Genomic DNA, 25,213 nt, shown 5'->3' with positions numbered 1-25,213 from the left:
CCTGGTAGGCTGCAGTCCATGGGGTCGTGAAGAGTCGGACACGACTGAGCGACTTCACTTTCACTTTTCACTTTCATGCACTGGAGGAAATGGCAACCCACTCCAGTGTTCTTGCCTGGAGAATCCCAGGGATGGGGGAGCCTGGTGGGCTTCCATCTATGGGGTCGCACAGTTGGACACGACTGAAGCAACTTAGCAGCAGCAGCAGCAGCAGCCAAATAAATAAATAAATAAATATTTTAAAAAGAGGAAGGAAATCCTCACACATACTACAACATGGATGAAACTTGAAGACATCATGCTAAGTGAAACAAACAGTCACTAAAGGATAAACAATACAATTATTATTCCATTCATATGAGGTACTTAGAGTAATCAATAAAAGTAGAATTATGATTGCCAGGGGCTGGAGAGAAGGGGAAACAAGGAGTTGTTTTTTAATGGGTACAGTTTCGGTTTTGCAAGATGAAAGAAAAAAGTTTGTGGAATGGATGGTGCTGCTGATTGCTCGATATTGTGAATATACTTAATGCCAATGAACTGTATACTTGAAATGGCTAAATTTTTTATGCATATTTAATCACATTTTTCGAAGAAGGCAATGGCAACCCACTCTAGTAATCTTGCCTGGGAAATCCCTTGGATGGAAGAGCCTGGTAGGCTACAGTCTATGGGGTCGCGAAGATTTGGACACGACTGAGTGATTTCACTTTTAATTTTCACTTTCATGCACTGGAGAAGGAAATGGCAACCCACTCCAGTATTATTGCCTGGAGAATCGCAGGGACGGGAGCCTGGTGGGCTGCCATCTATGGGGTTGCACAGAGTCAGACACGATTGACGTGACTTAGCAGGAGCAATCACATTTTTTTAAAAAAGGACCATCGGATCCAAAAACCCAATAAAAAATGGGACACATGAACAGACAGTTTACCAGAAAAAGAGATAAAAGTGGCCCTGAAACATTTGGGAAAAAAAGCTAAAATTCATTCACGATTAAAGAAATGCAAATTAAAACAACACTGAGATAGAATTTCTCTTGTATCAGATTAGCAAAAGTTGAAAATATATGACAACACATTCTACTGGCGAGGCTGTGGGGAAAAAAGCACTCTTACACACTGCTGTTGGGAATACAAATGGGTATAATTCTGGAAGGGAATGTGGCAATATCTAACAAAACCACACATGCACTTACCTTTTGCCCCAGCAATCCCATTCCTAGAAACCTACTCTGAAGAAAACTAACAATATGAAAATATATACAGGGACTTCCCTGGTGGTTCAATGGCTAAGATTCCACACTCTCAATACAGGGGGTCTGAGTTCTATCCCTGGTCAGGGAACTAGATCCCACATGCCACAGCTAAGAGTTCACATGCCACAACTAAAGACCACCCATGCTGCAACTAAGACTCGGTGCAGCTAATAAGGAAAGAAAGAAAAAGGAAGAAAATATACATATAAAAGGTTATTCACTGCAGCATGTCTGTAATTGCAAAATATTGGAAACAACCTAAATGCCCATACACAGGAGAGAAGGTGAATTACTATGTATGGCACATATACACAGTAAGAGTACCATGGAGCTGTACAAAAAAGAATGAGGAAGACCTATGAACTGATAAATGACTTTTAGAAAATACTGAAAAAAGCAAAGCCACAAAGTATATTTATAGTGTACTACCATTCATATGAGAAAGAAGGGGATATGAAATCATACACAAGCAACCGCTCATTTGTACAAAAGAAATATAGGAAGAAACTAAAGAGACTGATTAAATACAGGGGTTAGGAGAATGTGGTGGTAAAGAAGTGGAAATAAGGGTGGAATGGGACAGGATAGCAGGGACAAACAGGAACACTTCTCTGAGTATGCATATTTTTTTCTTTAAAAATAAAACACTGTGGTAAAAAGCATAGCATAAAATTTACCATCTTAACATACAACACTTTGTTGTATGCACATTTTAAAGTGTACAGTTTAATAGTGTTAGTATATTTACACTGTTGTGCAATGACTCTCCATAACTTTGCCTTCTTGTAAAACTGAAACTCCATACCCATTCAACAGCAACTCTCCATCCCTGGTCTATTCTTTTAGTTTCTGTCACTGCTTTTATTCATAGAATGCTCTTTACCTTCACCTGTATGCAGAGAACTTTGTCTATATTTTTTTCTAGTTCTCTTGTAGGTTTTTTCTTTTTTTATATTGTAAAAAAACACATGGGCTTCCCAGGTGGCTCAGTGGGTAAAGAACCTGCCTATAATGTAAGAGACATTGGAGATATAGGTTCAATTCCTGGGTCAGGAATATCCCCTGGAGGAGGGCACGGCAACTCACTCCAGTATTGTCGCCTGGAGAATCTCATGAACAGAGGAGCCTGGAGGGCTACAGTCTGTAGGTCACAAAGAGTCAGACACGACTGAAGTGACTGAGCACAGCACAGTACAGCAAAAAACATATAATATAAAACTTGTCATCTTAACTGCTTTTAAGTGTACAGTTGAGTAGCATTAAGTATATTTACATTGCTGTGAAACAGATCTCTAGAAATGTTTCATCTTGTAAAACTCAAATTATATACCCATTAAATAATAACTCCCCTTTTGGCCCTCCCCTAGCCCTTGGTAACCACCATGCTACTCTTCATTTCTGTGGATTTGACTACTTTAAATTCCTTATATAAGGGGAATCATACAGTATTTGTCTTTTTGTGACTTGATTGTTTTACTTACATAATGTCCTAAAGTTTCATTCATGTTGTAACATGTGACAGGATTTCCTTCCTTTTAAAGGCTGAATGATATTGGGACAGATCAAGGGCAGGAGGAGGAGGGAACAGAGGATGAGATGGTTGGATGGCATAGCAACTCAATGGACATGAGTTTGAGCAAACTCTGGGAGATAGTGAAGGACAGAGAAACCTGGTGTGCTGCAGTTCATGGGGTCACAGAGTCAGACATGACTGAGAGACTGAATGATAACAACAACAACAACAACAACAACAACAACATTTTGTTCTATGTATATATTGTTGCTTAGTCGCTAAGTCATGTCCAATTCTTTTGTGACTCCGTGGACTGCAGCCCATCAGGCTCTTCTGTCCACGGGATCTATTATGAATAGGTGGGTAAGCAAATATCTCTTTGAGACCCTGTTTACAGTTCTTTAAGATATATACCCAGAAGTAGGATTCCTGGATCATATGGTAGTTCTATTTTTAATTTTTTGAGCTACCTCCATACTGCTTTCCATAGCATTTATATCATTTTACAATCCATTCAACAATGTACAAAGGTTGTAATTTCTCCACATTCTCCTTGCATCCTTTTCCAACATTTGTTATTTTCTGTTTGTTTTTTTTTCAATAGTAGGCATCCTGACAAGGTATATGGTGATATCTCATTGCAATTTTGATTTGCATTTCTCTGCTCTAAGTATATCTTTTTGTAAAACCCTGACTCTTAGACCATCAATAATGCTTCACATACTCTTCATATACCTCAAATATAAACAATTAAAACCAACCAAGCAAGATGTAGGGGGATCCACAATGGAATACAAACAGTAACTTTGGGAAACAGTATCTTGCCTGGATACTTTAAAGTCTAAAGACAAAAAGAACTGTACATATATGCTGTAATCTAGTCACTAAAAGTCTTTCTCACAGGGGTATGGGCTAACAATTCCAAAATTATTTTATGTGTCTACTAGAACTGAACTAGTAAGTAAATAGAACGCAGATAATGAGAGCTGGTTTTTCACTGCTGGAGAAAGAAGTTATAAATAAAGAGTGGGAAGATTAAAATAAACCCTGTAATGTTAGATTGGAATCAGAGGTATTAGTCTAAAATCATGGTTTTTAACATATATACAGTTAGATAGATATAAAAATACAGATATATGTGTGGGTTACTGTACATATAGATATTTCCTAGCTCTACTCACTGAGAGGGCCTAGAAGTAGTGATATCCCAGTAACAATGAGCACACCTAATGCCCAGATATGTTTCTAAGTACCATTTTCCAACTAAAAGAAAAAACAGGGCTCCTTAGACATATGATTGATTCCAGAGCTGAGGCAGGGAAAATACAACATCTGGTGGAAATGCTTAAAAACTTGACCGTGTGTTAAAGAATACAAGAGCTACTCTGAAGGTGTTCCTAGTGGACAAGAAACAAAAAATAAAATGAGATATAAAACAAATGATGATAGTATTGGGTGTTAATGCATAGAATAAAATAAATACCCATGGGTCTATATGGCTATAAATACATAATCAGATAAATAAGTGGTAGGAGGAGAAAAATAGCTCTTTCTCGTAGTAGGATTCCAATTAATACATTTCTGAGGGCAGAACCCATGCTTTTTCTATTTTATCAGGTTGTCTCAAAGCTAACTAGCCAAGTCCTAAATGGACAGCAAGTTTGTTAAGATCCCTACCTTGACACCAAGTGCTATCAGAAACTTTAGAATATCAGGGGGGAAACAACTATGAGGAGAAAAAGGCTCTGTTAGAATATACATTTAAAATTAGTCTACGGCTCTTACTTTATAGATCCAGGCAGGGTACCTCCATGGGCTTGTAGCAACAAAACCTGTAGCTGCTGGACCTGGAAAAGGCAAAGAAAAATAGTCAGCTAGTTATCAATCAAAACTACTTATCCCTACTCAGCAAAATTATCATAATTAGCAGTAGGGTAATTTTACTTGATGTTTTTGAACTGTGGTGTTGGAGAAGACTTTTGAGAGTCCCTTGGACTGCAAGGATATCCAACCAATCCATCCTAAAGGAGATCAGTCCTGAGTGTTCACTGGAAGGACTGATGTTGAAGCGGAAACTCCAATACTCTGGCCACCTGACGTGAAGAACTGACTCATTGGAAAAGATCCTGATGCTGGCAAAGATTGAAGGCGGGAGGAGAAGGGGATGACAGAGAATGAGATGACATCATCGACTCAATGGACATGAGTTTGGGTAAACTCTGGGAGTTGGTGATGGACAGGGAGGCCTGGCATGCTGCAGTCCATGGGGTCGCAAAGAGTCAGACACGACTGAGCTGAACTGAATTTTACTTGATGCCTATGAAATCTAAGGCATATCTTAGGTATTACAGAAAGCAACATGGTTGATGATTCAATGATAAAAAGACAATCAGCACTACATGAATAACTAGTACTTAGAAGATGTCATCTCTTTTACCTAAGCATCTTCATGAGTTTATTGAGCCTCTATTCTGGTTTTTTTTTTTTTAAATCAGACTTAGCACTGAGCTAGGCAATGTTGGGGGGGGTACAAAATAAACTCTTGTAGTTTATTATCTAGTTTACAATCTAGTTGATGAAGACAAGACTAAGGCCTGAAAAAGTAGGAAATAACACAAGACAGAAAATGCTAAGTCATCAAGTATACTTAAGTACTTTAGGGTTCTGAGAAGAAGCAAATTAATAAAATCCCACAATAGTTTAAAGGAGGCTTTGTGGGGATGGATCTTAAACCAGAGTGCACCTGTAATCATTGTCTCCATTTCCTCTTATGACAAAAGAGAAGCTGTTCTGCTTGAGTTTTGGATCCCAACTCTTCTTGCCTTCTGATAAATCTTACTCTATTTGTTATCCCCTCTCTCTTCTATATATGTGACTTCTCTCTTTTTACGGTTTCCTTCCTATTAAGATTAAAACATGTTCAAGTCTCTACCATCTTAACAGTACCTCCCCTAATCCCGCTTCCTATCACTTTTTGCTTGATTTCTGTCCTTCATAAAGTTTAAGAGAATAGTCTACACCCACTGCCTCCATTTCTGTTGCTCTTCTCTCACTTGCTCTTTAACTTATTCTAATCTGATCTGTGCCCACAACATTCCACTGAAATAACTTTGGATAATGTCACCAATGATCTGTATGTTACTATATCCCATGGGCATTTTTTAGTCTTCATCTTATTTGACTGTTTGGTAGCATTTGGGTTACCAGACACCACACTTTCCTGCTTTTCCTTCTATTTTTCAAGCTGATCTTCTAGTCAATTTCTTAGTTCATCTTTGCTCCAATTGTCTTTTAGGTGATAAAAGTTCCTCAAAGCTCTCTGCCTATAGTTTCAATTACCATTTATTAATAAAAACTGGTGACTCCCAAATTTATCTCAAACACAGATTTTTCTGAATTTAGAACTTTTAAAATGCAAGAACACTAGTATTTTACATTTACTATCACATCATTATTTCCAAAGCATGACTACACATGTGATTTCATTTGATCCACACAGATTTCTCTGGGCTTCCCTGGTGGCTCAGCAGTAAAGAATCAGCCTGCAATGCAGAAGCCATGGGTTCAGTCCCTGGGTTGGGAAGATCCCCTGAAGAAGGAAACGGCAACCCACTCCAATATTTTGCCTGGAGAATCCTATGGACAGAGGAGCCTGGTGGGCTACAGTCCATAGGGTTGCAAAGAGTCAGACATGGCTTAGTAACTAAACAACACAGATTTCTAAAGCATTTACAGGGAACAAGGTTGTTTGATAGGGGGAAACTGATATTTTACTTCCATTTTATCAACAGGAGCCTTCAGGCAAAAAGCTTAGGGACGATTTGCTGGCCATCAGTGAAGGAACTGCTGGTAGGGGAGTGCTGTTCCCTCCAATCCAGCTCTCTCTCCCTTGCAACCTGCAAGTAAGGCTTACATCCAATTGCAGGGAGAAGAACTTTCTTGTTCCTTGAAAAGCCACTACCACTCCACTGGGGAGAGACAGTGGGAAAAGTCAAGGGCTGGCTATCAGGTGACCTGGTTCCTGTCAGCCTGCCCTGAACCACCATATTCATTTCTTAGACCCTAGTGTCTTAAAATGGGGATAAAGATACCTGCTGTGTTCATTGGCATATTATGATGATAAAATTAAATAATGAATATAAAAGGGTTTTTCTGAACCATGTCAAGGTGAGACAGGAAATCTGAAACAAAGGGAGCTTCTTAAAGGCCTGAGTCTAGTCCCTGGAGCCAGACACCATGGAAGATGGTTTAGACATAATGTCTCATTAAGTCCTCAAATCAGCCCTGAGGGGACTATTACTACTGGGAAATATTAACATTATTAATAAATAATACTGGGAAATGAGTATTACTATTATTGAAAGTGTTAGTCGCTCAATCATGTCATTTGCGACCCCATGAACTGTAGCCCACCAGGCTCCTCTGTCCATGTGATTTCCCAGGCAAGAATACTGGAGCGATTGCCATTTCCTTCTCCAGGGGATCTTCTCAACTTTTTTGAATTTAGAACCTTTATACGGAACTATCTACTTAATATTTCCACTTAGTTGTCTGCTGTCCCAAACCTGGTTTTTCTCTAGTGTATTCTGGTTCAGTGAATATGCAGTTTCACATGGCAGAAAGCTGGGTGTCATACCTTCATCCCCTTATCTAACCCACTGGTCACTTCTTTCTATCACTACCACCACCCCAAGTCCAAGCCACCACTTTTCTTTCTCTTGGGCCATTGCAGTAACTTCTTAAGTGGTCTCTATGAGTATATTTTTGCTCCACCATAATCTATTTGTGCACAGCAGCCATACCATCGCTCAAAATTGTAAATTATTAATGCTGCCACCTAGCTTAAAATCATTTTTAACATAGTACATGAGGCTTCAATCAGGCCTCTGACTGAAAGGAAATGGCAACCCACTCCAATATTTTGCCTGGAGAATCCTATGGACAGAGGAGCCTGGTGGGCTATAGTCCATAGGGTTGCAAAGAGTCAGACATGACTTAGTAACTAAACAACAACAACACAGATTTCTAAAGCATTTACAGGGAACAAGGTTGTTTGATAGGGGGAAACTGGTAATCCAGTCTGATTACCCGTTCCTTGCTCTCTCCACTCTAGCCACAATAGTCTTCAAATGCACTATACTCATTCCTAACTCAAGACCTTTGCAGACATGCTATATGTCTGGCACTGTTCTAAGTGCTTTATATGTATTAACTCATTTAACCCTCATAAAAACTCTATGAAGCAGGTACTATTATTATTATTTTTGTTTTATAGATAGGGAAACCGAGGCACAGAGAACTCGCCCAGGGTACATAGCTAGTGAGGTATAGAGCCAGGATTTGAACCCGGGCAGCTTGGCTGCATTGTCAATACTCTTTTCCATTATACTCTGATACACACACTATTGTGCTTTGCAGGTGACTCAGTGGTAAAGAACCCACTTGTTAAGCAGCAGATGCTGATTCAATCCCTGGGATAGGAAGATCCCCTGGAGAAGGAAATGGCAACCACTCCAGTAGTCTTGCCTGGGAAATCCCATAGATGGAGGAATCTGGTAGGCTACACCCCAGGGGTCACAGAGAGTTGGACACAACTTAGCAACTAAACAACAACATGTATTTCTTCTCTCTGGAATCTTCTTCTTTCTTTTCTGCGTAGACGATTCCTACTTCATCTTTCAGATCTCAGCTCAAATGTAGTTACCTTAGGGAAGCCTTCTTTTCAGAGTAGATATTTAACAGAAGATCCTGTTCATACTTTCACAGTGCTCTATAGTACACTATTCCAGTTTATAATACATTGGTATGACTGTGTGCTTAATGTTTGTTTGTCTCTCCTATTAGGAGAGTTCCATGAAGGCAGAAACTATCTTCTTTGCTCAACAATATATTCCAGCACAGTACCTGGCACATAATAGTGTTCAGTAAATTTTTATTGTTGGAATGGATGAACAAATAAATGACCAGGAAGAAAAGCATTTCTGGCAATAGGAGTACACATGAAAGCAAACAAAGAAGCAGCACTGAATAAGGTACTTTATAATTAAAGTGATTTTGTAAACAGGTAAATTACTTATATTTTCTATAGTGAACCTTAGGAGGAAGGAAATAAAGGACAGTAAAAGGAGGGAAGACAACAGATTAAATGAGGTGTAATTATTATCACTGAGGAGGAAGCTAGAGATGGAGTGAGCACTAGACTGTTGAGAAACACTAGATTCCCACTGGGAAGAGTACTATACCAAGAAAAGCTGACACCCCTGCCAAGGGGGCCAATCTCACTATCTGCTATTCTGCCAGTGCTATTGAGCTGTTGCACAGTCATACTGATACCACCACAAATTCATGTTCCTAGTCAGCTACTTCTTCCATTTCCAAGACTTTAAGCCTTCTGAGGTCTCTTCAGTCCCTCTATGCTATCAATCTGCTTGATTGCTCTTAGAAGATGACCTTGTCTTCTATTTCTCTGAGAAGAAAATGGTCATCAGGCTGAAAATTGCTCAGTTTCCCTTCTTGTTTATCTAAATTAGTGTCACTGTATCCTTCCTATTCTAACCTCTTTTCTTTTAGTCTTATGGGCAGGTATCCCCTCTACTGTCTAAGGTGAATCCCTTTTTATTTGTGCAGAGGATCTCAACTAAAAGAAAACACCTTATCAACTCATTCCTATTCTCAGTCTCTCCAAGTCTATCCCAACCAGTCTCTGGTTCTTTCATATGCTCAAGTCTCTTCCATATTTCAAAAAAAAAAAGAAAAAACCACAGATTTATATCCCTTGACCCATGACTACCAGCTACTGTCTTCTTTTATCTTGCCTTCTTGAAAGAAGAGCCTACCAACTTCCTCCACTTCCTTGTCTAGCATTCACTGTCCATCCCATAGCAATCTGTTCTTATCATTCCCCTGACCCTCTTCTCACTGCAGTCATCAATAGCTTTCTTGCTGATTAAAAAAAAAAAAAAATCAATGGACCTTTTTAACCCTTATCTTTACACTTCTTTATAAATTTATACTTTTGATAGCCCTCCTTGAAACTTTCTCCCCTTGTCTTCCATGAACCACTGATTTTCTTCCTACCTGTTTGCTCTTTCTTCATCTCCCTTGCTGTCAGCTCTCCTTTCCCCCTTCCTTAAATACTGCTGTTACCCCTGAGTTCTATCTAGCCTTCGTCTCTCTTCTTTGCCATTTGCTCACTCAGCAAATATTGAGTAAGTGCCTTTAACATGCCAGGCACTCTTCGATTTCATCTACTTTGTAACATCAGGTACCATCTAAATTCTCACTTTTGTCGCTTAGTCGTGTCTGACTCTTTGCAACCCCATGGACTATAGCACGCCAGGCTTCCCTGTCCATCACCAATTCCCGGAGCTTGCACAAACTCATGTCCATGGAGTCAGTGATGCCATCCAACCGTCTCATCCTCAGTCATCTCCTTCTCCTCCTGCCTTCAATCTTTCTCAGCATCAGGGTCTTTTCCAATGAGTCAGTTCTTCACATCAGGTGGCCAAAGTATTACAGCTTCAGCTTCAGCATCAGACCTTCCAATGAATATTCAAGACTGATTTCCTTTAGGATGGACTGGTTGGATCTCCTTGCAGTCCAAGGGGCACTCAAGAGTCTTCTCCAACACCACAGTTCAAAAGCATTAGTTCTTCGGTACTCAGCTTTCTTTAAGGTCCGACTCTCACATCTGTACATGACTACTAGAAAAATCATAGCTTTGACTAGACAGACCTTTGTTGGCAAAGTAATGTTTCTGCTTTTTAATATGTTGTCTAGGTTTGTCATAGCTAAATGCTGATGACATACAAATCTGTATCTTCAGACCTCTCTACATTAAACCCGCATACCCAGCCAAGTTTGAATAACTCTACTTAGATGTTCCTCAAGAGCTTCAAACTCAAAATGTCCCAAACTGAATTTCATCATTTCCATTTCCCTGCCTGACCCCTATTTTCCTCCTAAATTCCCTGACTCAATGATTGTTACTACCATTTATTCAGTTGTCCAAGCAAAAAACCTGGGAATCAACTTTGATTTTCCCTACCTACCCTTTCACATCAAATCTGTAGCCACATTTGTAAGCTCTATACATTCTACCTCCTTGGGTTTTTTGTTGTTGTTGTTTCTGTCAATAATTTGTCCCCCTTTCTTTATCTCTATTGCTTCTGTCTTTAGTTCAGGCCATAGTGTTTACTTGAATTATTATAATTCTTTAACCAGTCATATAAGGACCTTTGGGATCTGACTCCTGCACACGTCTCTTGCCCCAACTCTCACTGCTCACTTCTTTATCAGTGAAATATCCAGTGTCACCCTCTAATCTTAAATATGACCAAAAAACATGTTCATAGGAGTTACTTTAACATGTCCTCATACTAACAGAATGCTTAACCAACATCTCTAAAGTCCTGGTGGAGAAAAAGCTGAGAAATAGGAGCTCTATCATTCCACTCACATACTTGTAATTTTCCCCATCAAATGTTAAGTCCCTTCTACCTGTTGCTTCAGATGATTAAGTTCAGCTGTCTGGGGATCAATATTAACAACAGGTTTGTTCTTGATTTTTCTTGCTCTGTCAGCATAACGAAGAGTGTTTAATGTTTCCTCTAGATTGGAGTCAGCAGGACTCACACAGGCTATCATAAGAGTGTGGCTATTACCTCCTAGAGAATCTGAAAAAGAATAATGGAAGGAAGTGAAATCCAAGTAGGACGCAAGCAAAGCTGTCCATTGGGTTGGATACTTCAATCTCAGAGCCGTAAGAAAATAATTCTTAAGTATCTACAAATTTCCTATTGCATCAATATAAACACATCAAGAATTTCTGCTGTGTAAAATGATATAGTTTAGCATGCTATTACATGTGTCCTCCTTAAGTGAGACTGTGACATCAGCAGTTAATCGGGTTAAAACAACTGGGGCCTGGGCCAAGTAAGTTAGGAGCCACTATTAGGAGTAAACATTCTTTGGATGCTTCCTCTAGGTAGATTTTAACTTCTTAGGGAATTCTGCTTGTCAGCATTAATAAATACAGTAAGCAAGTTCATTTCCAGATACAAAGTACTAAGTACAGTTGACACTCTACAGATTTTTTTGGCTCTCAAATCCATATATGAAGACATTTTTCCATTACCTTAGAAGCCTGCTTGTCAACAGGTCTCTCTCCTGTTTATCAATTGGACAGCTCTGTATGTAATAGTCCAAAAATCTGGCTTTTTATTAATATCTGTCCTATCTTTGCATTCTCATCACTATCATTCTAAGTTACTTTCTTATTTCTTAGAGGCACTTTGGGCTTACCTTGAAGCAGTCGAGTCAACTTGGAATCTCTGTAGGGCACAAAGCCACACTTTTTGTCATCTCCAAGAGCACTGATTACATTCCCCAAACATAGGAGGCCTCGGTTAATATTAATACCTAATAATAGGAAAGAAAATTTAAATTGCTTGGTAACATCTAACATATACCTATCCTGAGAAAGAGAAAAGAATAAAGACCCCATAGAATTATTAAGTTAGCAATCTTAAGGAAACCTCTTAATCCTGTTCACTTTCCCGAGAGTGTCTTTTTTTTCCCCAAACAGAAAGCCCTCTATAAAAGAAAAACATTATTTAAAAATCTTTAGTGTTCTTATCAAATATTCTTATGCTCTTTGAGAAACACACCATATTTTCCCTAGGTGGAATGGACAGAAACGGGAATAAACATAATGCTGGTAAAAGCTGGTGATGTCCACTCTGATATTTTACTTTCTTTCCATCTCTTCCTCTTTCAAACAGTTGGTCTTCCAATTAAGTAAAGTTCAAAGGGCAAAGGTGAAAGCACAATTAAGTCAGTTGGCACTTCTTACCCTTTTCCATGGAAACAAAGCAGACAGATAACAGATCACCATGACAACAACCACTTGTATAGTTATTTACATTTTATACTTTCCTCTTGTTTCAAACAAAGTAAACATTCTTTTCCACTTCTTAAATTCCAAGGTTTACTTTTTAAACATTGTAATAATCTGAGGTCCCTTGAAAGCCTCCATGGTTATGTTTACCTTGGAAAGTCTATACAGTATAATGATTACAATCATGGAAAGTCTATATAGTATAATGGTTAAATGCATGGGCAATGGTGGCTAGGTTCTAATCCTGGCTTTGTCACTGACTAGTTATGCAATTTTGGGTAAGTTCTACAGAAGGGGGCAAATCTACCCAGTTCATAGATTGTGGTGGGGAGTTAATAAGATACCTTACACAAAACAAAGTCATATGATATATAAATGGCATGATGATTGTTAGTGCTATTCTACTTTACTTATTAGCCACTGGACTCCCTTATAGATCTATATCTATAAGATCTATATAACAACTATATCTATAAGATCCTTAACTCCAAAATTCCTCTCTGACTGCATCCTACTACCATCCTTCCGTTTCTTTCATGGATGCTGTTCTTCACCCTTATTGTGGCTACAAATTTACTGACACTCTTTCTTTCTCTTTTTCGCTGCACCACATGGCATATAGGAACTTAGTTCCCCGACCAAGGATTAAACCTGCACCGGCTGAAGCAGAAGCGTGGAGTCTTAACCACTGGACCAGCAGGGAAATACCAACTGACTCTTTCTAATACCCTTGGTAGATCATCTTTCCTGGGCCTTAAACTACCTATTCTGAACCCTGCAGTCATTTCGGTTATACTTTCCCAAGCACTCATTAAACCCATGACTTTCTGCCATTCCCACCATGTCAATTCCCAGGCCTAGGTTAAACCAGCTGTGTGTGCGTGCGCGCACATGCACGCACATGTGTGCTTCTCTCCACACTGCAATGCTGAAGAAAGTTACATAATCAAATGGACTGGATTCATCCATTATAAAACATGCTATCTGACCTTGGCTGAACCCTTGGTCAATTGATCATCTTCTCTTCTTCATTCTTCCTTCACCATGGCAGCTATTCTAAACACTCATCATTTCCAAGACTGGAAATCTACCTTCACTCTATTAGTATACGATTTCAACAAATACATTATGGTGATCAATTCTTCACAAGGGCTCCCTAACTTCCCCTCTCCTCACTTCACAGTCTTTCCTTTACTGTTACTGATTCCTCTGTTCTTCTCCCTGTTTCAGGAGGAAATAACTACCTTTATTTTCCCTTCAGCCTCTGCTGGTGTTTCTATTCCCTTAATTTTCCCAGGGACCCTGGATTGTTCAATCTTCCACCTTCCTCTTAGATCTTCAATTTATTTTCCCTTTAAAAATTCCTTCTTTTCAGTTTATTCACATGTTCAAATATCCCAATATATAAGGCTGAGTGCCAAAGAACTGATGCCTTCAAACTGTGGTGCTGGAGAAGACCTGAGAGCCTCTTGGACAGCAAGGAGATCAAACCAGTCAATCCTAAAGGAATTCAATTCCTAAAGGAAATCAATGCTGAATACACTGGAAGGACTGATGCTGAAGCTCCAATATTTTGGCCACTTGACATGAAGAGCCAACTCATTGGAAAAGGCCCTCATGCTAGGAAAGATTGAAGGCAAGAGGAGAAGGGGATGACAGAGGATGAGATGGTTGGATGGCATCACTGGCTCGATGGACATGAGTTTGAGCAAACTCCAGGAGAAGGTGAAGGACAGGGAAGCTCGGCATGCCGCAGTCCATGGGGTCGCAGTCAGACATGACTGAGCAACTGAGAATGATGACGATGAAGACAAAAACAGTTCCATCAAGCAACCATCTCTTTCTTTTCCTTTTACTGCTATTTTCCAGGGCCATTTATCCCATCCAGGATGTGAAGGAGATCCTGGTAAGATTAATCAAACCTCACCATTGCCTGTACTAATCCTCATATTAGTTCAGTTCTTTCTCTTCTTACACATTTTGGCCAAACAGAACATTGTGCCATCTTATTGGCCCATATCCCATCTGGGATGTGAAGGAAAGACTGCTGAGGTGTTTCAAACCTATTAAGCAAAATGTCCATCTATTACTTCACAGGAACAACAACAAAAGCCCAGATAAGCCCTGAGAAGAAATTATGGGTACTGTGATCTAAGCAAGAAGCACAGACTTAAGAATAAAAAGGCTGAATTTTTTCTTCAAATGAGAGTTGGGGTTTTGGAATAGAAAGGAGCAAGGGAAATGAATGTCTCTCTGGAAAGAAATCATCACAAAAGAGCATTTGATTTTCTGTTGTTGAGAGAGAAATTCTTGACATGGATGGAGAAAATATATCATAAAGACTGGGAAGAACATGTCTGAAGAGACTTAAAAGTTCTGATCAAGTATGGCTATGGAGAAAAATGTCTGGATAAAGTTGTAAGACCAGAAGTTCCTCTTCTCTTGAAAAGATTGAGAATGGATCAAGTGAGGAAAGGATCAAGAATACTACTCAATAGCTTCAGGTATTTGTTCACTAGGGCAACAAATAAATAATAGAGATTTTAACTTTAAAAGGGGACTAGAACTTCACAAGTATAATGAACACATGTTACAATAGATTTTACAACTAGATTAAAAGGGTATATTTGTCACAGGAGAGAAAAACAAGGTAGGAGAGAAAGGAGGCAGCTCTCTATGAAGCAGTTCTCAACTGGGGACAATTTTGCTTCTGTAGGACTTTTGACATCTGACAAAACGTGGTCCACTGGAGAAGGCAATGACAAACCACTTCAGTATTCTTGCCTTGAGAACCCTATGGACAGTATGAAAAGGCAAAATATAGGACACTGAAAGATGAACTTCCCAGGTTGGTAGGTGCCCAATATGCTACTGGAGATCAGTGGAGAAATAACTCCAGAAAGAATGAAGGGATGGAGCCAAAGCAAAAACAACACCCAGCTGTGGATGTGACTGGTGATGGAAGTAAAGCCCAATGCTGCAAAGAGCAATATTGCATAGGAACCTGGAATGTTAGGTTCATGAATCAAGGCAAATCGGAAGTGGTCAAACAGGAGATAGAAAGAATAAACATCGACATTCTAGAAATCAGTGAACTAAAATGGACTGGAATGGGCAAATTTACCTCAGATGACCATTATATCTACTACTGTGGGCAAGAATCCCTTAGAAGAAATGGAGTAGCCCTCATAGTTAACAAAAGAGTCTGAAATGCAGCAATTGGGTGCAATCTCAAAAACAACAGAATGATCTCTGTTTGTTTCCAAGGCAAACCATTCAATATCACAGTAATCCAAGTCTATGCCCCAACCAGTAATGCTGAAGAAGCTGAAGTTGAACAGTTCTATGAGTACATCATGCAAAATGCTGGGCTGGATGAAGCACAAGCTGGAATCAAGATTGCTGGGAGAAATACCAATAACCTCAGATATGCAGATGACACCACTCTTACGGCAGAAATCGAAGAGGAACTAAAGTGCCTCCTGATGAAAGTGAACGAGGAGAGTGAAAAAGTTGGCTTAAAACTCAAGGTTCAAAAAAGTAAGATCGTGGCATCCGATCCCATCACTTCATGGAAAATAGATGGGGAAACAATGGAAACAGTGACAGACTTTATTTTGGGGGGTTCCAAAATCACTGCAGATGGTGATTGCAGCCATGAAATTAAAAGATGCTTTGTTCCTTGGAAGAAAAGCTATGACTAACCTGGACAACATATTAAAAAGCCGAGCCATTACCTTGCTGACAAAGTTCCATCTAGTCAAAGCTATGGTTTTTCCAGTAGTCATGTATACACATGAGAGTTGGACTATAAAGAAAGCTGAGCACCGAAGAATTGATGCTTTTGAACTGTGGTATTGGAGAAGACACTTGAGAGTCCCTTGGACTGCAAGGAGATGAAACCAGTCAATCCTAAAGGTAATCAGGCCTGAGTGTTCATTGGAAAGACTGATGCTGAAGCTGAAACTCCAATACTTTGGCCACCTGATGCGAAGAACTGACTCATTGGAAGAGATCTTGATGCTGGGAAAGACTGAAAGCAGGAAGAGAAGGGGATGACAGAAGATGAGATGGTTGGATGGCATCACCAACTTGATGGAAATATGTTTGTGCATGCTCCAGGAGTTGGTGATGGACAGGGATGCCTGCGTGCTGCAGTCCATGGGGTCACAAACAGTAGGACATGACCAAGTGACTGGACTGAACTGAACTGAGGACATTTGGTGATATCTGGAGACATTTTGGTTGTCACAACTTGCGAGGTCAGGGGGAGTACTACTGGCATCTTGTGAGTCGAGGGCAAGGATGCCACTAAACTTTCTACAATGCCCTGGACAGTCCCTGCTTCCCAATATTATTTGACCCAAAATGTCAATAGTGCAACAGCTGAGACACCCTGCTCTGTATGAGAAGAAAACATGTATGAGCCTAAGGCAGGTAGCACAGATTAGGGGGGGAAAAGAAGTAATATGATAGTATAGATATACTCTGCATAGTCAGAGAGAAAGGGAATGATCTGTTACTGCAATTGGTCACAAGACTTACAGGAGTAACTACTGAGAGGTGATAGGGTGAAAAGGAACTTAATTGGGAGACAGAATCTTAGCTCAAACTCTGCCTCTGGTACTTATCAGTGTGTATGACCTTGGACAAGTCACTAAAACTTTCCTTTTATCCATAAAACAGGTGTAATACATACCTTACTTACCTCATGAGGCTATGATAAAAATCAAATGTGATCTATAAAGTGCTATCCACATGTAAGTTATTATTAATAGGACAGAGAAACTTAGATAATGTAGTTATTTGCTAAATTACATGACACTGAAAGCAGAGCACCCAATACAGTCCTTATCTATTCTCATGACAATTTCTTCAGCAAAAGGATACGGCAAGAAGGAAATGGCTGCTTTGGCCTTCGAGTCGACACACATGGAAGAACTGACAGTGTAAGTGAAATGATGAGAATCTGGTTATAAGGGACCGAGGTGCAGGATCAAATATCAGTACACTAGACGTTAAGAAAACAGATTTCTAGAACTCAGGGGAAAAAATAGTTATGCTTCTGGTACTGAAAGTCTAAAGGGGGAAAAGTATGAAAGGCTTTCAAAAAATAAAATTGTAATTATTTAGACACACATTATTCCAATAAAAATTGATATAGCTTCACAGGAATCAATGTAACAAAACCGCATACAAAAAGAACACAGAGAACATTAGACGAAGTTCTGTTCAAACATAGAAGACTGACCATCAGCATTTCTTTCCCCACTAAGATACCATTTAAAGGAATTTAGAAAGTAATAACCGATAAGATCACGGAGCACAGGAGAGGAAATACCAACAGGCAAGAGATCTCAATGTTTTTAGAGTACAGGTGGAGAGCAATAACTGAATCAGCAAGACGGAGGAGCCTCAATCTAATGTGCCTGCAAAGGGACAATAATGATGATGACAGTGATAATAACAGCTAAGTTATATAGCGTTTACTAAAAGCCAGATTCTGTTCTGGGAACTTTATACATATTACCTCACTTAACCCTCACAGTGGCCCCATAAAGTGTGCATAAAGCATGATTATCCTTGTGTCAACAGATATAAGAGCTGAGGCACAAAGAGGTTAGGTAACTTGCCTAAGGTCACATAGCTAGTAAGTGGCAGAGTCAGAATTCAAATGGAGGCAGTTGGGCTCCAAAGTCCATGATCCTAACCTCTATGCTCTATGGAAATGAGCTTATTTGCTCCCTTAGAGGCACCAGATACCTTGGAAAGACAAGAGACTTGAGGCTGAAAAGCTGGGGTTGGTAGAAACTATATTTAAAGAAATCTTAAACTCTCAAGTCTTCCCTCCAGAGCCATGTGACTACTGTATCCCCCATTCTCAACCATTCCTAGTCTACTTAGTGGGGTAGACTTTCCAATACCAACCCATTAAATGTTGGTATTCTCTTTGGACTGTCTTAAGGTTTTTGCTTACTATATACATTCTTCCTGGGTTATCTCATCCTTGCCTAGAGTTCCAATAAACATCTGTATTAATGACTCCCTCAAATCTGCATCTCCAAACCAGACCTCTTTCCTGTTGTCCAAAGCTATATTTTATCTGCCGACTGAATAACCTCCAGTGGGCTGTGCACACATGACATTGCATAACACAGACTTGAACAACACAGAATTCATCTTTCAGTGCAAATCTATTTCACTTTCAGCACTGTTCCTCTTCATTGTCTCACCATCTAATCAGTCACCCAACAAACAGCAAATCTGAGATATCCTGGACTCTCCCACTTTTATCACCTCATACATTCGAGTCCTTTTCATCATTTAGTGAATATGTTAAATATTCTAGGCACTGTGCTAGGCATTAGAGATACAAAAATGAATAAGTCACAATCCCTACTTTCAAAGAGTTAAAAATATAAAGGGAGAGAGACACACCAACAAAAAATAATTGCAAATATAATATTAAAGGAAAAGATAAATATAGTAAAAATGAGTTTTCATAGGAGGGACTGGGAATTGAAAATTTGAGCTGAATTGTGAAGAATGACTAGGACAATGCTGATGGAGGAGGGAAGAGTAGGAAAAAAGAATATAAGGGCATTCCAGGCAGAGAAGTAACATATGTCAAGGCACATATTTGTGAGAGAGGGCATCATACATTTAGGAACTACAGGTAGTTCAATAGGAAAACAGTGCAAGTTACGAAGTAAAGAGTAACAAATAATGAGTCCAGAGGACAATTAGGGGCAGATCATAAACAGCATATGTCATGCTCAGGTATCTGTATTTCCCCTGTAGAACAGTGGTTTTCAAATTGTGTTCCTCAGGACCTTAGGGATACTTCAGGGACCCACAAAAATACTGTAGAGTTTCTGTAACTGTAATTTGAATTTTGTTTTAAAAATTATTTTTATTGTGGTAAAATATATATAACATAAAATGTACCATTTTAACAGCTTTTAAGTGTACAGTTCAGTGGCATTAAGTACATTTACACTGTTGTGCAACCATCACTGCTATTTAAAATTATTTTAACTATTTTAAATAAAACTGCATTTAAATGGCTCATTCTAATATGCTATAAAGCAAACCTTAACACACTGGAGTCTACTGACACATTATCTTGTACAGCAAGGTTAATTAATTTTTCTGCAGTCTTTGAATATACCTTTATTATTTGTATGTTTGAATTTTTTGCAAATGTGTAATTTGAGGTTGTAGCTGTGCACAAGACTTTTGCCCAGTTTCTGTGCACACTCACAGAAAATTGTACAAATAACTGTACCACTGTAGCACATGAGCTTGTACTGAAACACCAGACAGAGGCAGTTACTCAATTCATGTGCTCATCACATTTTCATAGTCAGTTGTGTGGTACCAAATTAATATGGAACTCAACATGTTACGATATGCTATTAAAGACAGTTTCACAATCTAGGTAGCCATTGATGGATGAATCAATAAAGAAAATGTGGTACACACATACAGAGGAATATTATTCAGCCACCAAAAAGAAGATCTTGCCTTTTTTAACATGGATGGACTCTAAGGGCATCATGCTGAGTGAAATAAATCAGATGGAGAAAGACAAACATTGTATGTCCTTACTTATATGTGGAATCTAAAAAAGCTGAACTCATAGAAAGAGAGTAGAATGGTGGTGGCCAGAGGCTGAGAGGTAGGGAAAATAGGGAGATGTTGGTCAAAGGCTACAAACATCCAGCTATTAGATGAGTAAGTTCTGGGATTTCACATACAGCATGGTGACTGTAATCAACAGTACTGTATTATGTACTTAATGGTTGTTAAGAGAGTAAATCTTTTTTTAATTAAAACATTTTTATTGAGATAACATTGGTTTATAACAATATATGTTCCATGTGCACAAGATTACACTTCTACTTCTATATACACTATAGTGTGCTCACCATTAAAATTTTAGTTTTCATCCATTACCATACAGTTGATTCTCTTTACTCATTTCATCTTTCCCTGACCCCCTTGGAGTAAAGTTTAAATGTTATCACCACACACACATACAAATGGTAATCAAATGAGGAGATGGAGGTGTTAACTAACCTTATTGTGGTAATCATTTTATAATAAATACATGTGTCAAATCATCACATTGTACAACATAAATATAATATATACTATATGTCAAGAATATCTCAATAAAGCTGGGGGAAAAATGAAATGCAATAGTATATATGAAGCACTTAGCCAACGGCACTCAAAAAAAGATGATTTCAGTGCTTCTTATAAGCTTTGTGAGTGTCTTGTTGGACATTAATAGTTATTATATAACATAAATTAGGAAATATATCATTAGTGATCCAACACTGAATTTAAATGTCCTATCACTTCTCATCAAAGCTCCTAGATCAGTTTAATAATTGAAGAGACTGCAAAGTAGGCTGTTAAAAAATATTCATAACTCATAATTATGTATTAGTATGAATCAGGATTTTCTTGATAATGTATGACAAGGAAAAATTACAGAAAAAATTAGATACAAAACCTTAAATAAGATTGTCATCCAGAATCCCCATCATGTCATATACTAAGAACTAAGAATGTTCATTGGAGCCTAGTGTGCAAAAGTCTGGAACCAACCTAATGTTCATCAATAGGGAAATGGTGTAATAAATACCATGGCACATCTATACAATATATGGACATGAAAAAGAACACAGTAGAGGTGTATATGCTAATGTGGAACAATCTCCATAAATAAAGAGTAGATTAGAAGAGAGTACATAGAATGCTTCCACTTAAATAGAGAGACTGTCTAAACACCTAGACAAGGGATCTGGGGAGAGAGAAAAAAATATTTTTGTTTATACTGCATTAAAAATATTTATTTTGAAATAGTTACAGATTCACAGGAAGCTGTAAGGAATATGTACAGCAAGGTCTTGTGTACCATTCACTCAGCCTCCCCCAATGGTAACATCTCTCATAAACATAGTACAATAATCAGCAAAGGGAAATTAACATTAGCACAATCCCCAGATGTTATTTAGTTTTTATATATACTCTGTGTATGTGTATAGTTCTGTATAATATCACATGTATAACTTCATGAAATGATCAACAAAATCAAGATACAGAACTTTTCTATCATCTTAAGGGTCTCCTGTACTACCCTTTCTAGGCACACTTACCTCTTCACACCCCAATCCTTACGCCCTGACAACCATTAATTTTTCTCCCCTACAATTTTGCTAGTTCAACAATGTATAAACAGCACATAGAGTGTTTAACCTTTTGAGACTAGCCCTTTTTTTTCCCACTCAGCATAACAATAATAATCCATCCAAGGAGTCTATTTCAATAGTTCATTCTTTTTTACTGCTGAGTAGTATTACATAGTGTGGATATACCAGTTTGTTTAACCATTCATTTACCTGCTGATAGACATTTGAGATGCTTCCAGTTTTTGGTTATTACAGTAAAGCAGCTATGAACATTTATGTACAGGTTTTTGTGTGAACATTCACTTTCTCTGGAATAAATGTTCAATAGTGCAATGTATGAGAAATTCGATTTCACCACATTCTTGCCAGAATTTGATATTTTTTCTTTTAGTTATTTTGAGAGGTATGCAATCTTCTTGTGGTTTTCACTTGCATTTGGTTAATGACTAAGGATGCTAAACATCTTTTCATGTGCTTACTGCCATCTGTATATTCTCTTCAGTGTAGTATCTGTTTGTGTCTTGCTCATTTTCTAGTTGTATTGTTTTTTATAATACTGAATTTTGAGAGTTCTTCATATATTCTAGATACAAGTCCTCTGTTAAATGTATTGCATTTTTTACCATGAACAATTTCATGATATACAAGTGAATATAAAGAAAGAAACTGTGATAATAAAATAAGCTGTAATATTCTTATTGCTTGAAGATTGACCTACTCAATGTTATATATCTGAACTTACAAAATAAATTTATGTGAATTTCAAATCTGTTTCTTAATTTATTTCAACCGTGAGAATTTATGACTTCATTTTAAAAATAGTTCATCTGCTTTAAAAGGAAGGCAGACTAAAAACATCTGTTGTAGATGATGGACACAAATGAAAGGTTTTGAAGAGGGCATGAACATGATCAAATTTAGATTTAGAAATACTGCTTTGAAAAAAAAAAGAAATACTGCTTTGGTAGTCATTTGGAAGGTAGATTTGGGAGTTAAAAAACTGGTGTTTAAGAAACCATTTAGGAGGTTATTTTAATAGTTCAGTTGAGAGATCGTTAAGGACTGGAACCATGGGAGAAGAACAAAGTCTTGAGAAGTTAAAGGTGTTTAAGACATAAAAATGACATAACCAAGAAACTTTTTGGATGTGGGAGACAAGAAAGAGAATGAATACAGCATGTGCTCATATTTCAGGAGTAGGGCAGATATTCATATATCTGGCCAGTCAATAGTTATAGAACACCTACTTTGTGTCAGGCTTAGCACAGGTGGCAAGAAAATATCAACTGGTCTCTCCCTTCAAGGAACTCAAAATTTAACAAGAAAAGAAGACAAATATAATTACAATGAAAAGAGAGAATGCTGTGAGACTCAGGCTAACAATTGACTGAGAAGAGAGATAATCTTTTATATATTATGAAAACGCTTTGGATTACAGTCTTTTAAGTAAATGCATTTGTCAAAATTCAGCTAAGATACACTTAAAATTTGTGCTTTTCATTGTAAATTTTACATTAAAAATCTACTCAAATATTAAACTTCAGTTAATAATACATAAGCTTAAGAATTTGGGAGGAAGTGTACTAATGTGTACAATTTATTTAAAAATGCATTTAAAAAAAGAATGTAGATTAATAAGTAGATAAATGGACAGATATGTAATAAAGGAAATATACTAAAATATTAATGGTGGAATCCAGATGCTAGATGTAGAAATGTTCCTGTATAATCTTTGTTGTCTCTTTGAAAATTTGAAAGTGTTAGGAAAAAACAGTATGGGAGCATCAACTGCTACTGCTGCTGCTGCCGCTGCTAAGTCGCTTCAGTCGTGTCCGACTCTGTGCGACCCCATAGATGGCAACACACCAGGCTCCCCCGTCCCTGGGGTTCTCTAGGCAAGAACACTGGAGTGGGTTGCCATTTCCTTCTCCAATGCATGAAAGTGAAAAGTGAAAGTGAAGTCGCTCAGTTGTGTCCGACTCTTAGCGACTCCACGGACTGCAGCCCACCAGGCTCCTCCGTCCATGGGATTTTCCAGGCAAAAGTACTGGAGTAGGGTGCCATTGCCTTCTCTGATCAACTGATGGAAAGACTGCAACCCAAGAAAGAGGTTTTATAGATGGGTGACATCCAAACTGTGAATTGAAATATTAGTAGGAACTACCAGTCAGACCAAAGGGAGAAAAAACTCAGGCATTCAATGAGGGCCTATGAAAATATGTCAGGGACTATGCCAGGCCCTAGGGGTTCAAAGATGAATAAGACTTAGTTTCCACTTTTGATTGGCTTGCTGTCTACTGGGAGTCAGGAAAGGAGATGGCTATAGTACAGAGTTGGGGTAGTGTTAGTATAGGAAAGAAGCAAGCACTAGATGCAGGGGTTGGGGGTGGGAGAAGTTGGAGGCAGTCAAAGAACTGAAGGTCGTTCAAGGGGATGAAACTGGAGCTGAGTAGTGAAGGGTGAAATAGAATAAGCCACGTGAAGACAGGGGGAAGGCATTTTTGGCAGAGGGAGTGAGATGTACAAAGACACAGAGACGAGTGTGAACTTAGCACACTTAGTATGGCTAAGCAGACTGTGACAAAGGGTCGGGGAGAGAAGAAGCTAGCCAGGTAGGCAAGGCTGGAGCGTGAAGGCCATGCTGAGTGCCTGGTACAAAGTGAGGAGCTCTGGGAGATGCCCCATAGGCAAATACATTTATAGGCTGAAATGTAGATGCAAGATATGAGCTGGAGACAGAAGTTTGGGATCAGCAGCCTATGGGTAGAAGCTTTAAGTGTCTAAGTGTTGAGATAATTTAGGGTGGTGTGGAGGTGGCAAGGTGAGGGGCTTACAGCGGGAAGAAAAAAAAAAAAATCCCAGGCAGAACCTGGGCCATGTTTCAATTATAGGCAGGTAGAAGAAGAGGCGGACACGACTGAGCGACTTCACTTTCACTTTTCACTTTCATGCATTGGAGAAGGAAATGGCAACCCATTGCAGTGTTCTTGCCTGGAGAATCCCAGGGATGGCGGAGCCTGGTGGGCTGCCATCTATGGGATCGCACAGAGTCGGACACGACTGAAGCGACTTAGCAGCAGCAGCAGCAGAGGAGCCTGAGAAAGAGTCCTCAGAAATGTAAGAGGAAGAGCTTCCCTGGTGATCCAGGGGTTAAGTATCTGACGTGCAATGCAGGGGACACTGGTTCTATCCCTGGTCCAGAAAGGAGCAACTGAGCCCATATGCCACAACTACTGAGGCCTGAACTCGAGAGCCCTTGAGCCCCAACTACTGAGCAATCATGCTGCAGTTACTGAAGTCTGGGTGTCGAGAGCCCATGCTCCACAACGAGAGAAGCCACC

The 25,213-nt window shown here is 38.9% G+C and overlaps 1 protein-coding gene across 5 annotated transcripts in view; it reads right to left on the bottom strand.

The window, feature by feature from the left end:
• KIF4A (kinesin family member 4A) overlaps positions 1 to 25,213 on the bottom strand; it is a 128,516-nt gene that overhangs the window by 62,935 nt on the left and 40,368 nt on the right. For all 5 annotated transcript variants that reach the window (XM_042242405.1, XM_042242404.1, XM_060408154.1 and 2 more), the window contains exons 8-10: positions 12,075 to 12,191; positions 11,271 to 11,446; positions 4,557 to 4,618 (exon numbers count right to left, since the gene is read on the bottom strand). In XM_042242405.1, the coding sequence (XP_042098339.1) occupies positions 4,557 to 4,618; positions 11,271 to 11,446; positions 12,075 to 12,191 (355 nt within the window). The remainder of the gene's footprint in view (positions 1 to 4,556; positions 4,619 to 11,270; positions 11,447 to 12,074; positions 12,192 to 25,213) is intronic.

The sequence above is a fragment of the Ovis aries genome, chromosome X (assembly GCF_016772045.2).
Source record: "Ovis aries strain OAR_USU_Benz2616 breed Rambouillet chromosome X, ARS-UI_Ramb_v3.0, whole genome shotgun sequence".
In the NCBI taxonomy this organism is placed as follows: Eukaryota; Metazoa; Chordata; class Mammalia; order Artiodactyla; family Bovidae; genus Ovis; species Ovis aries.
The sequence above is the reverse complement of the archived record's forward strand: the minus strand, read 5'-3'. Positions and strand labels throughout refer to the sequence as shown.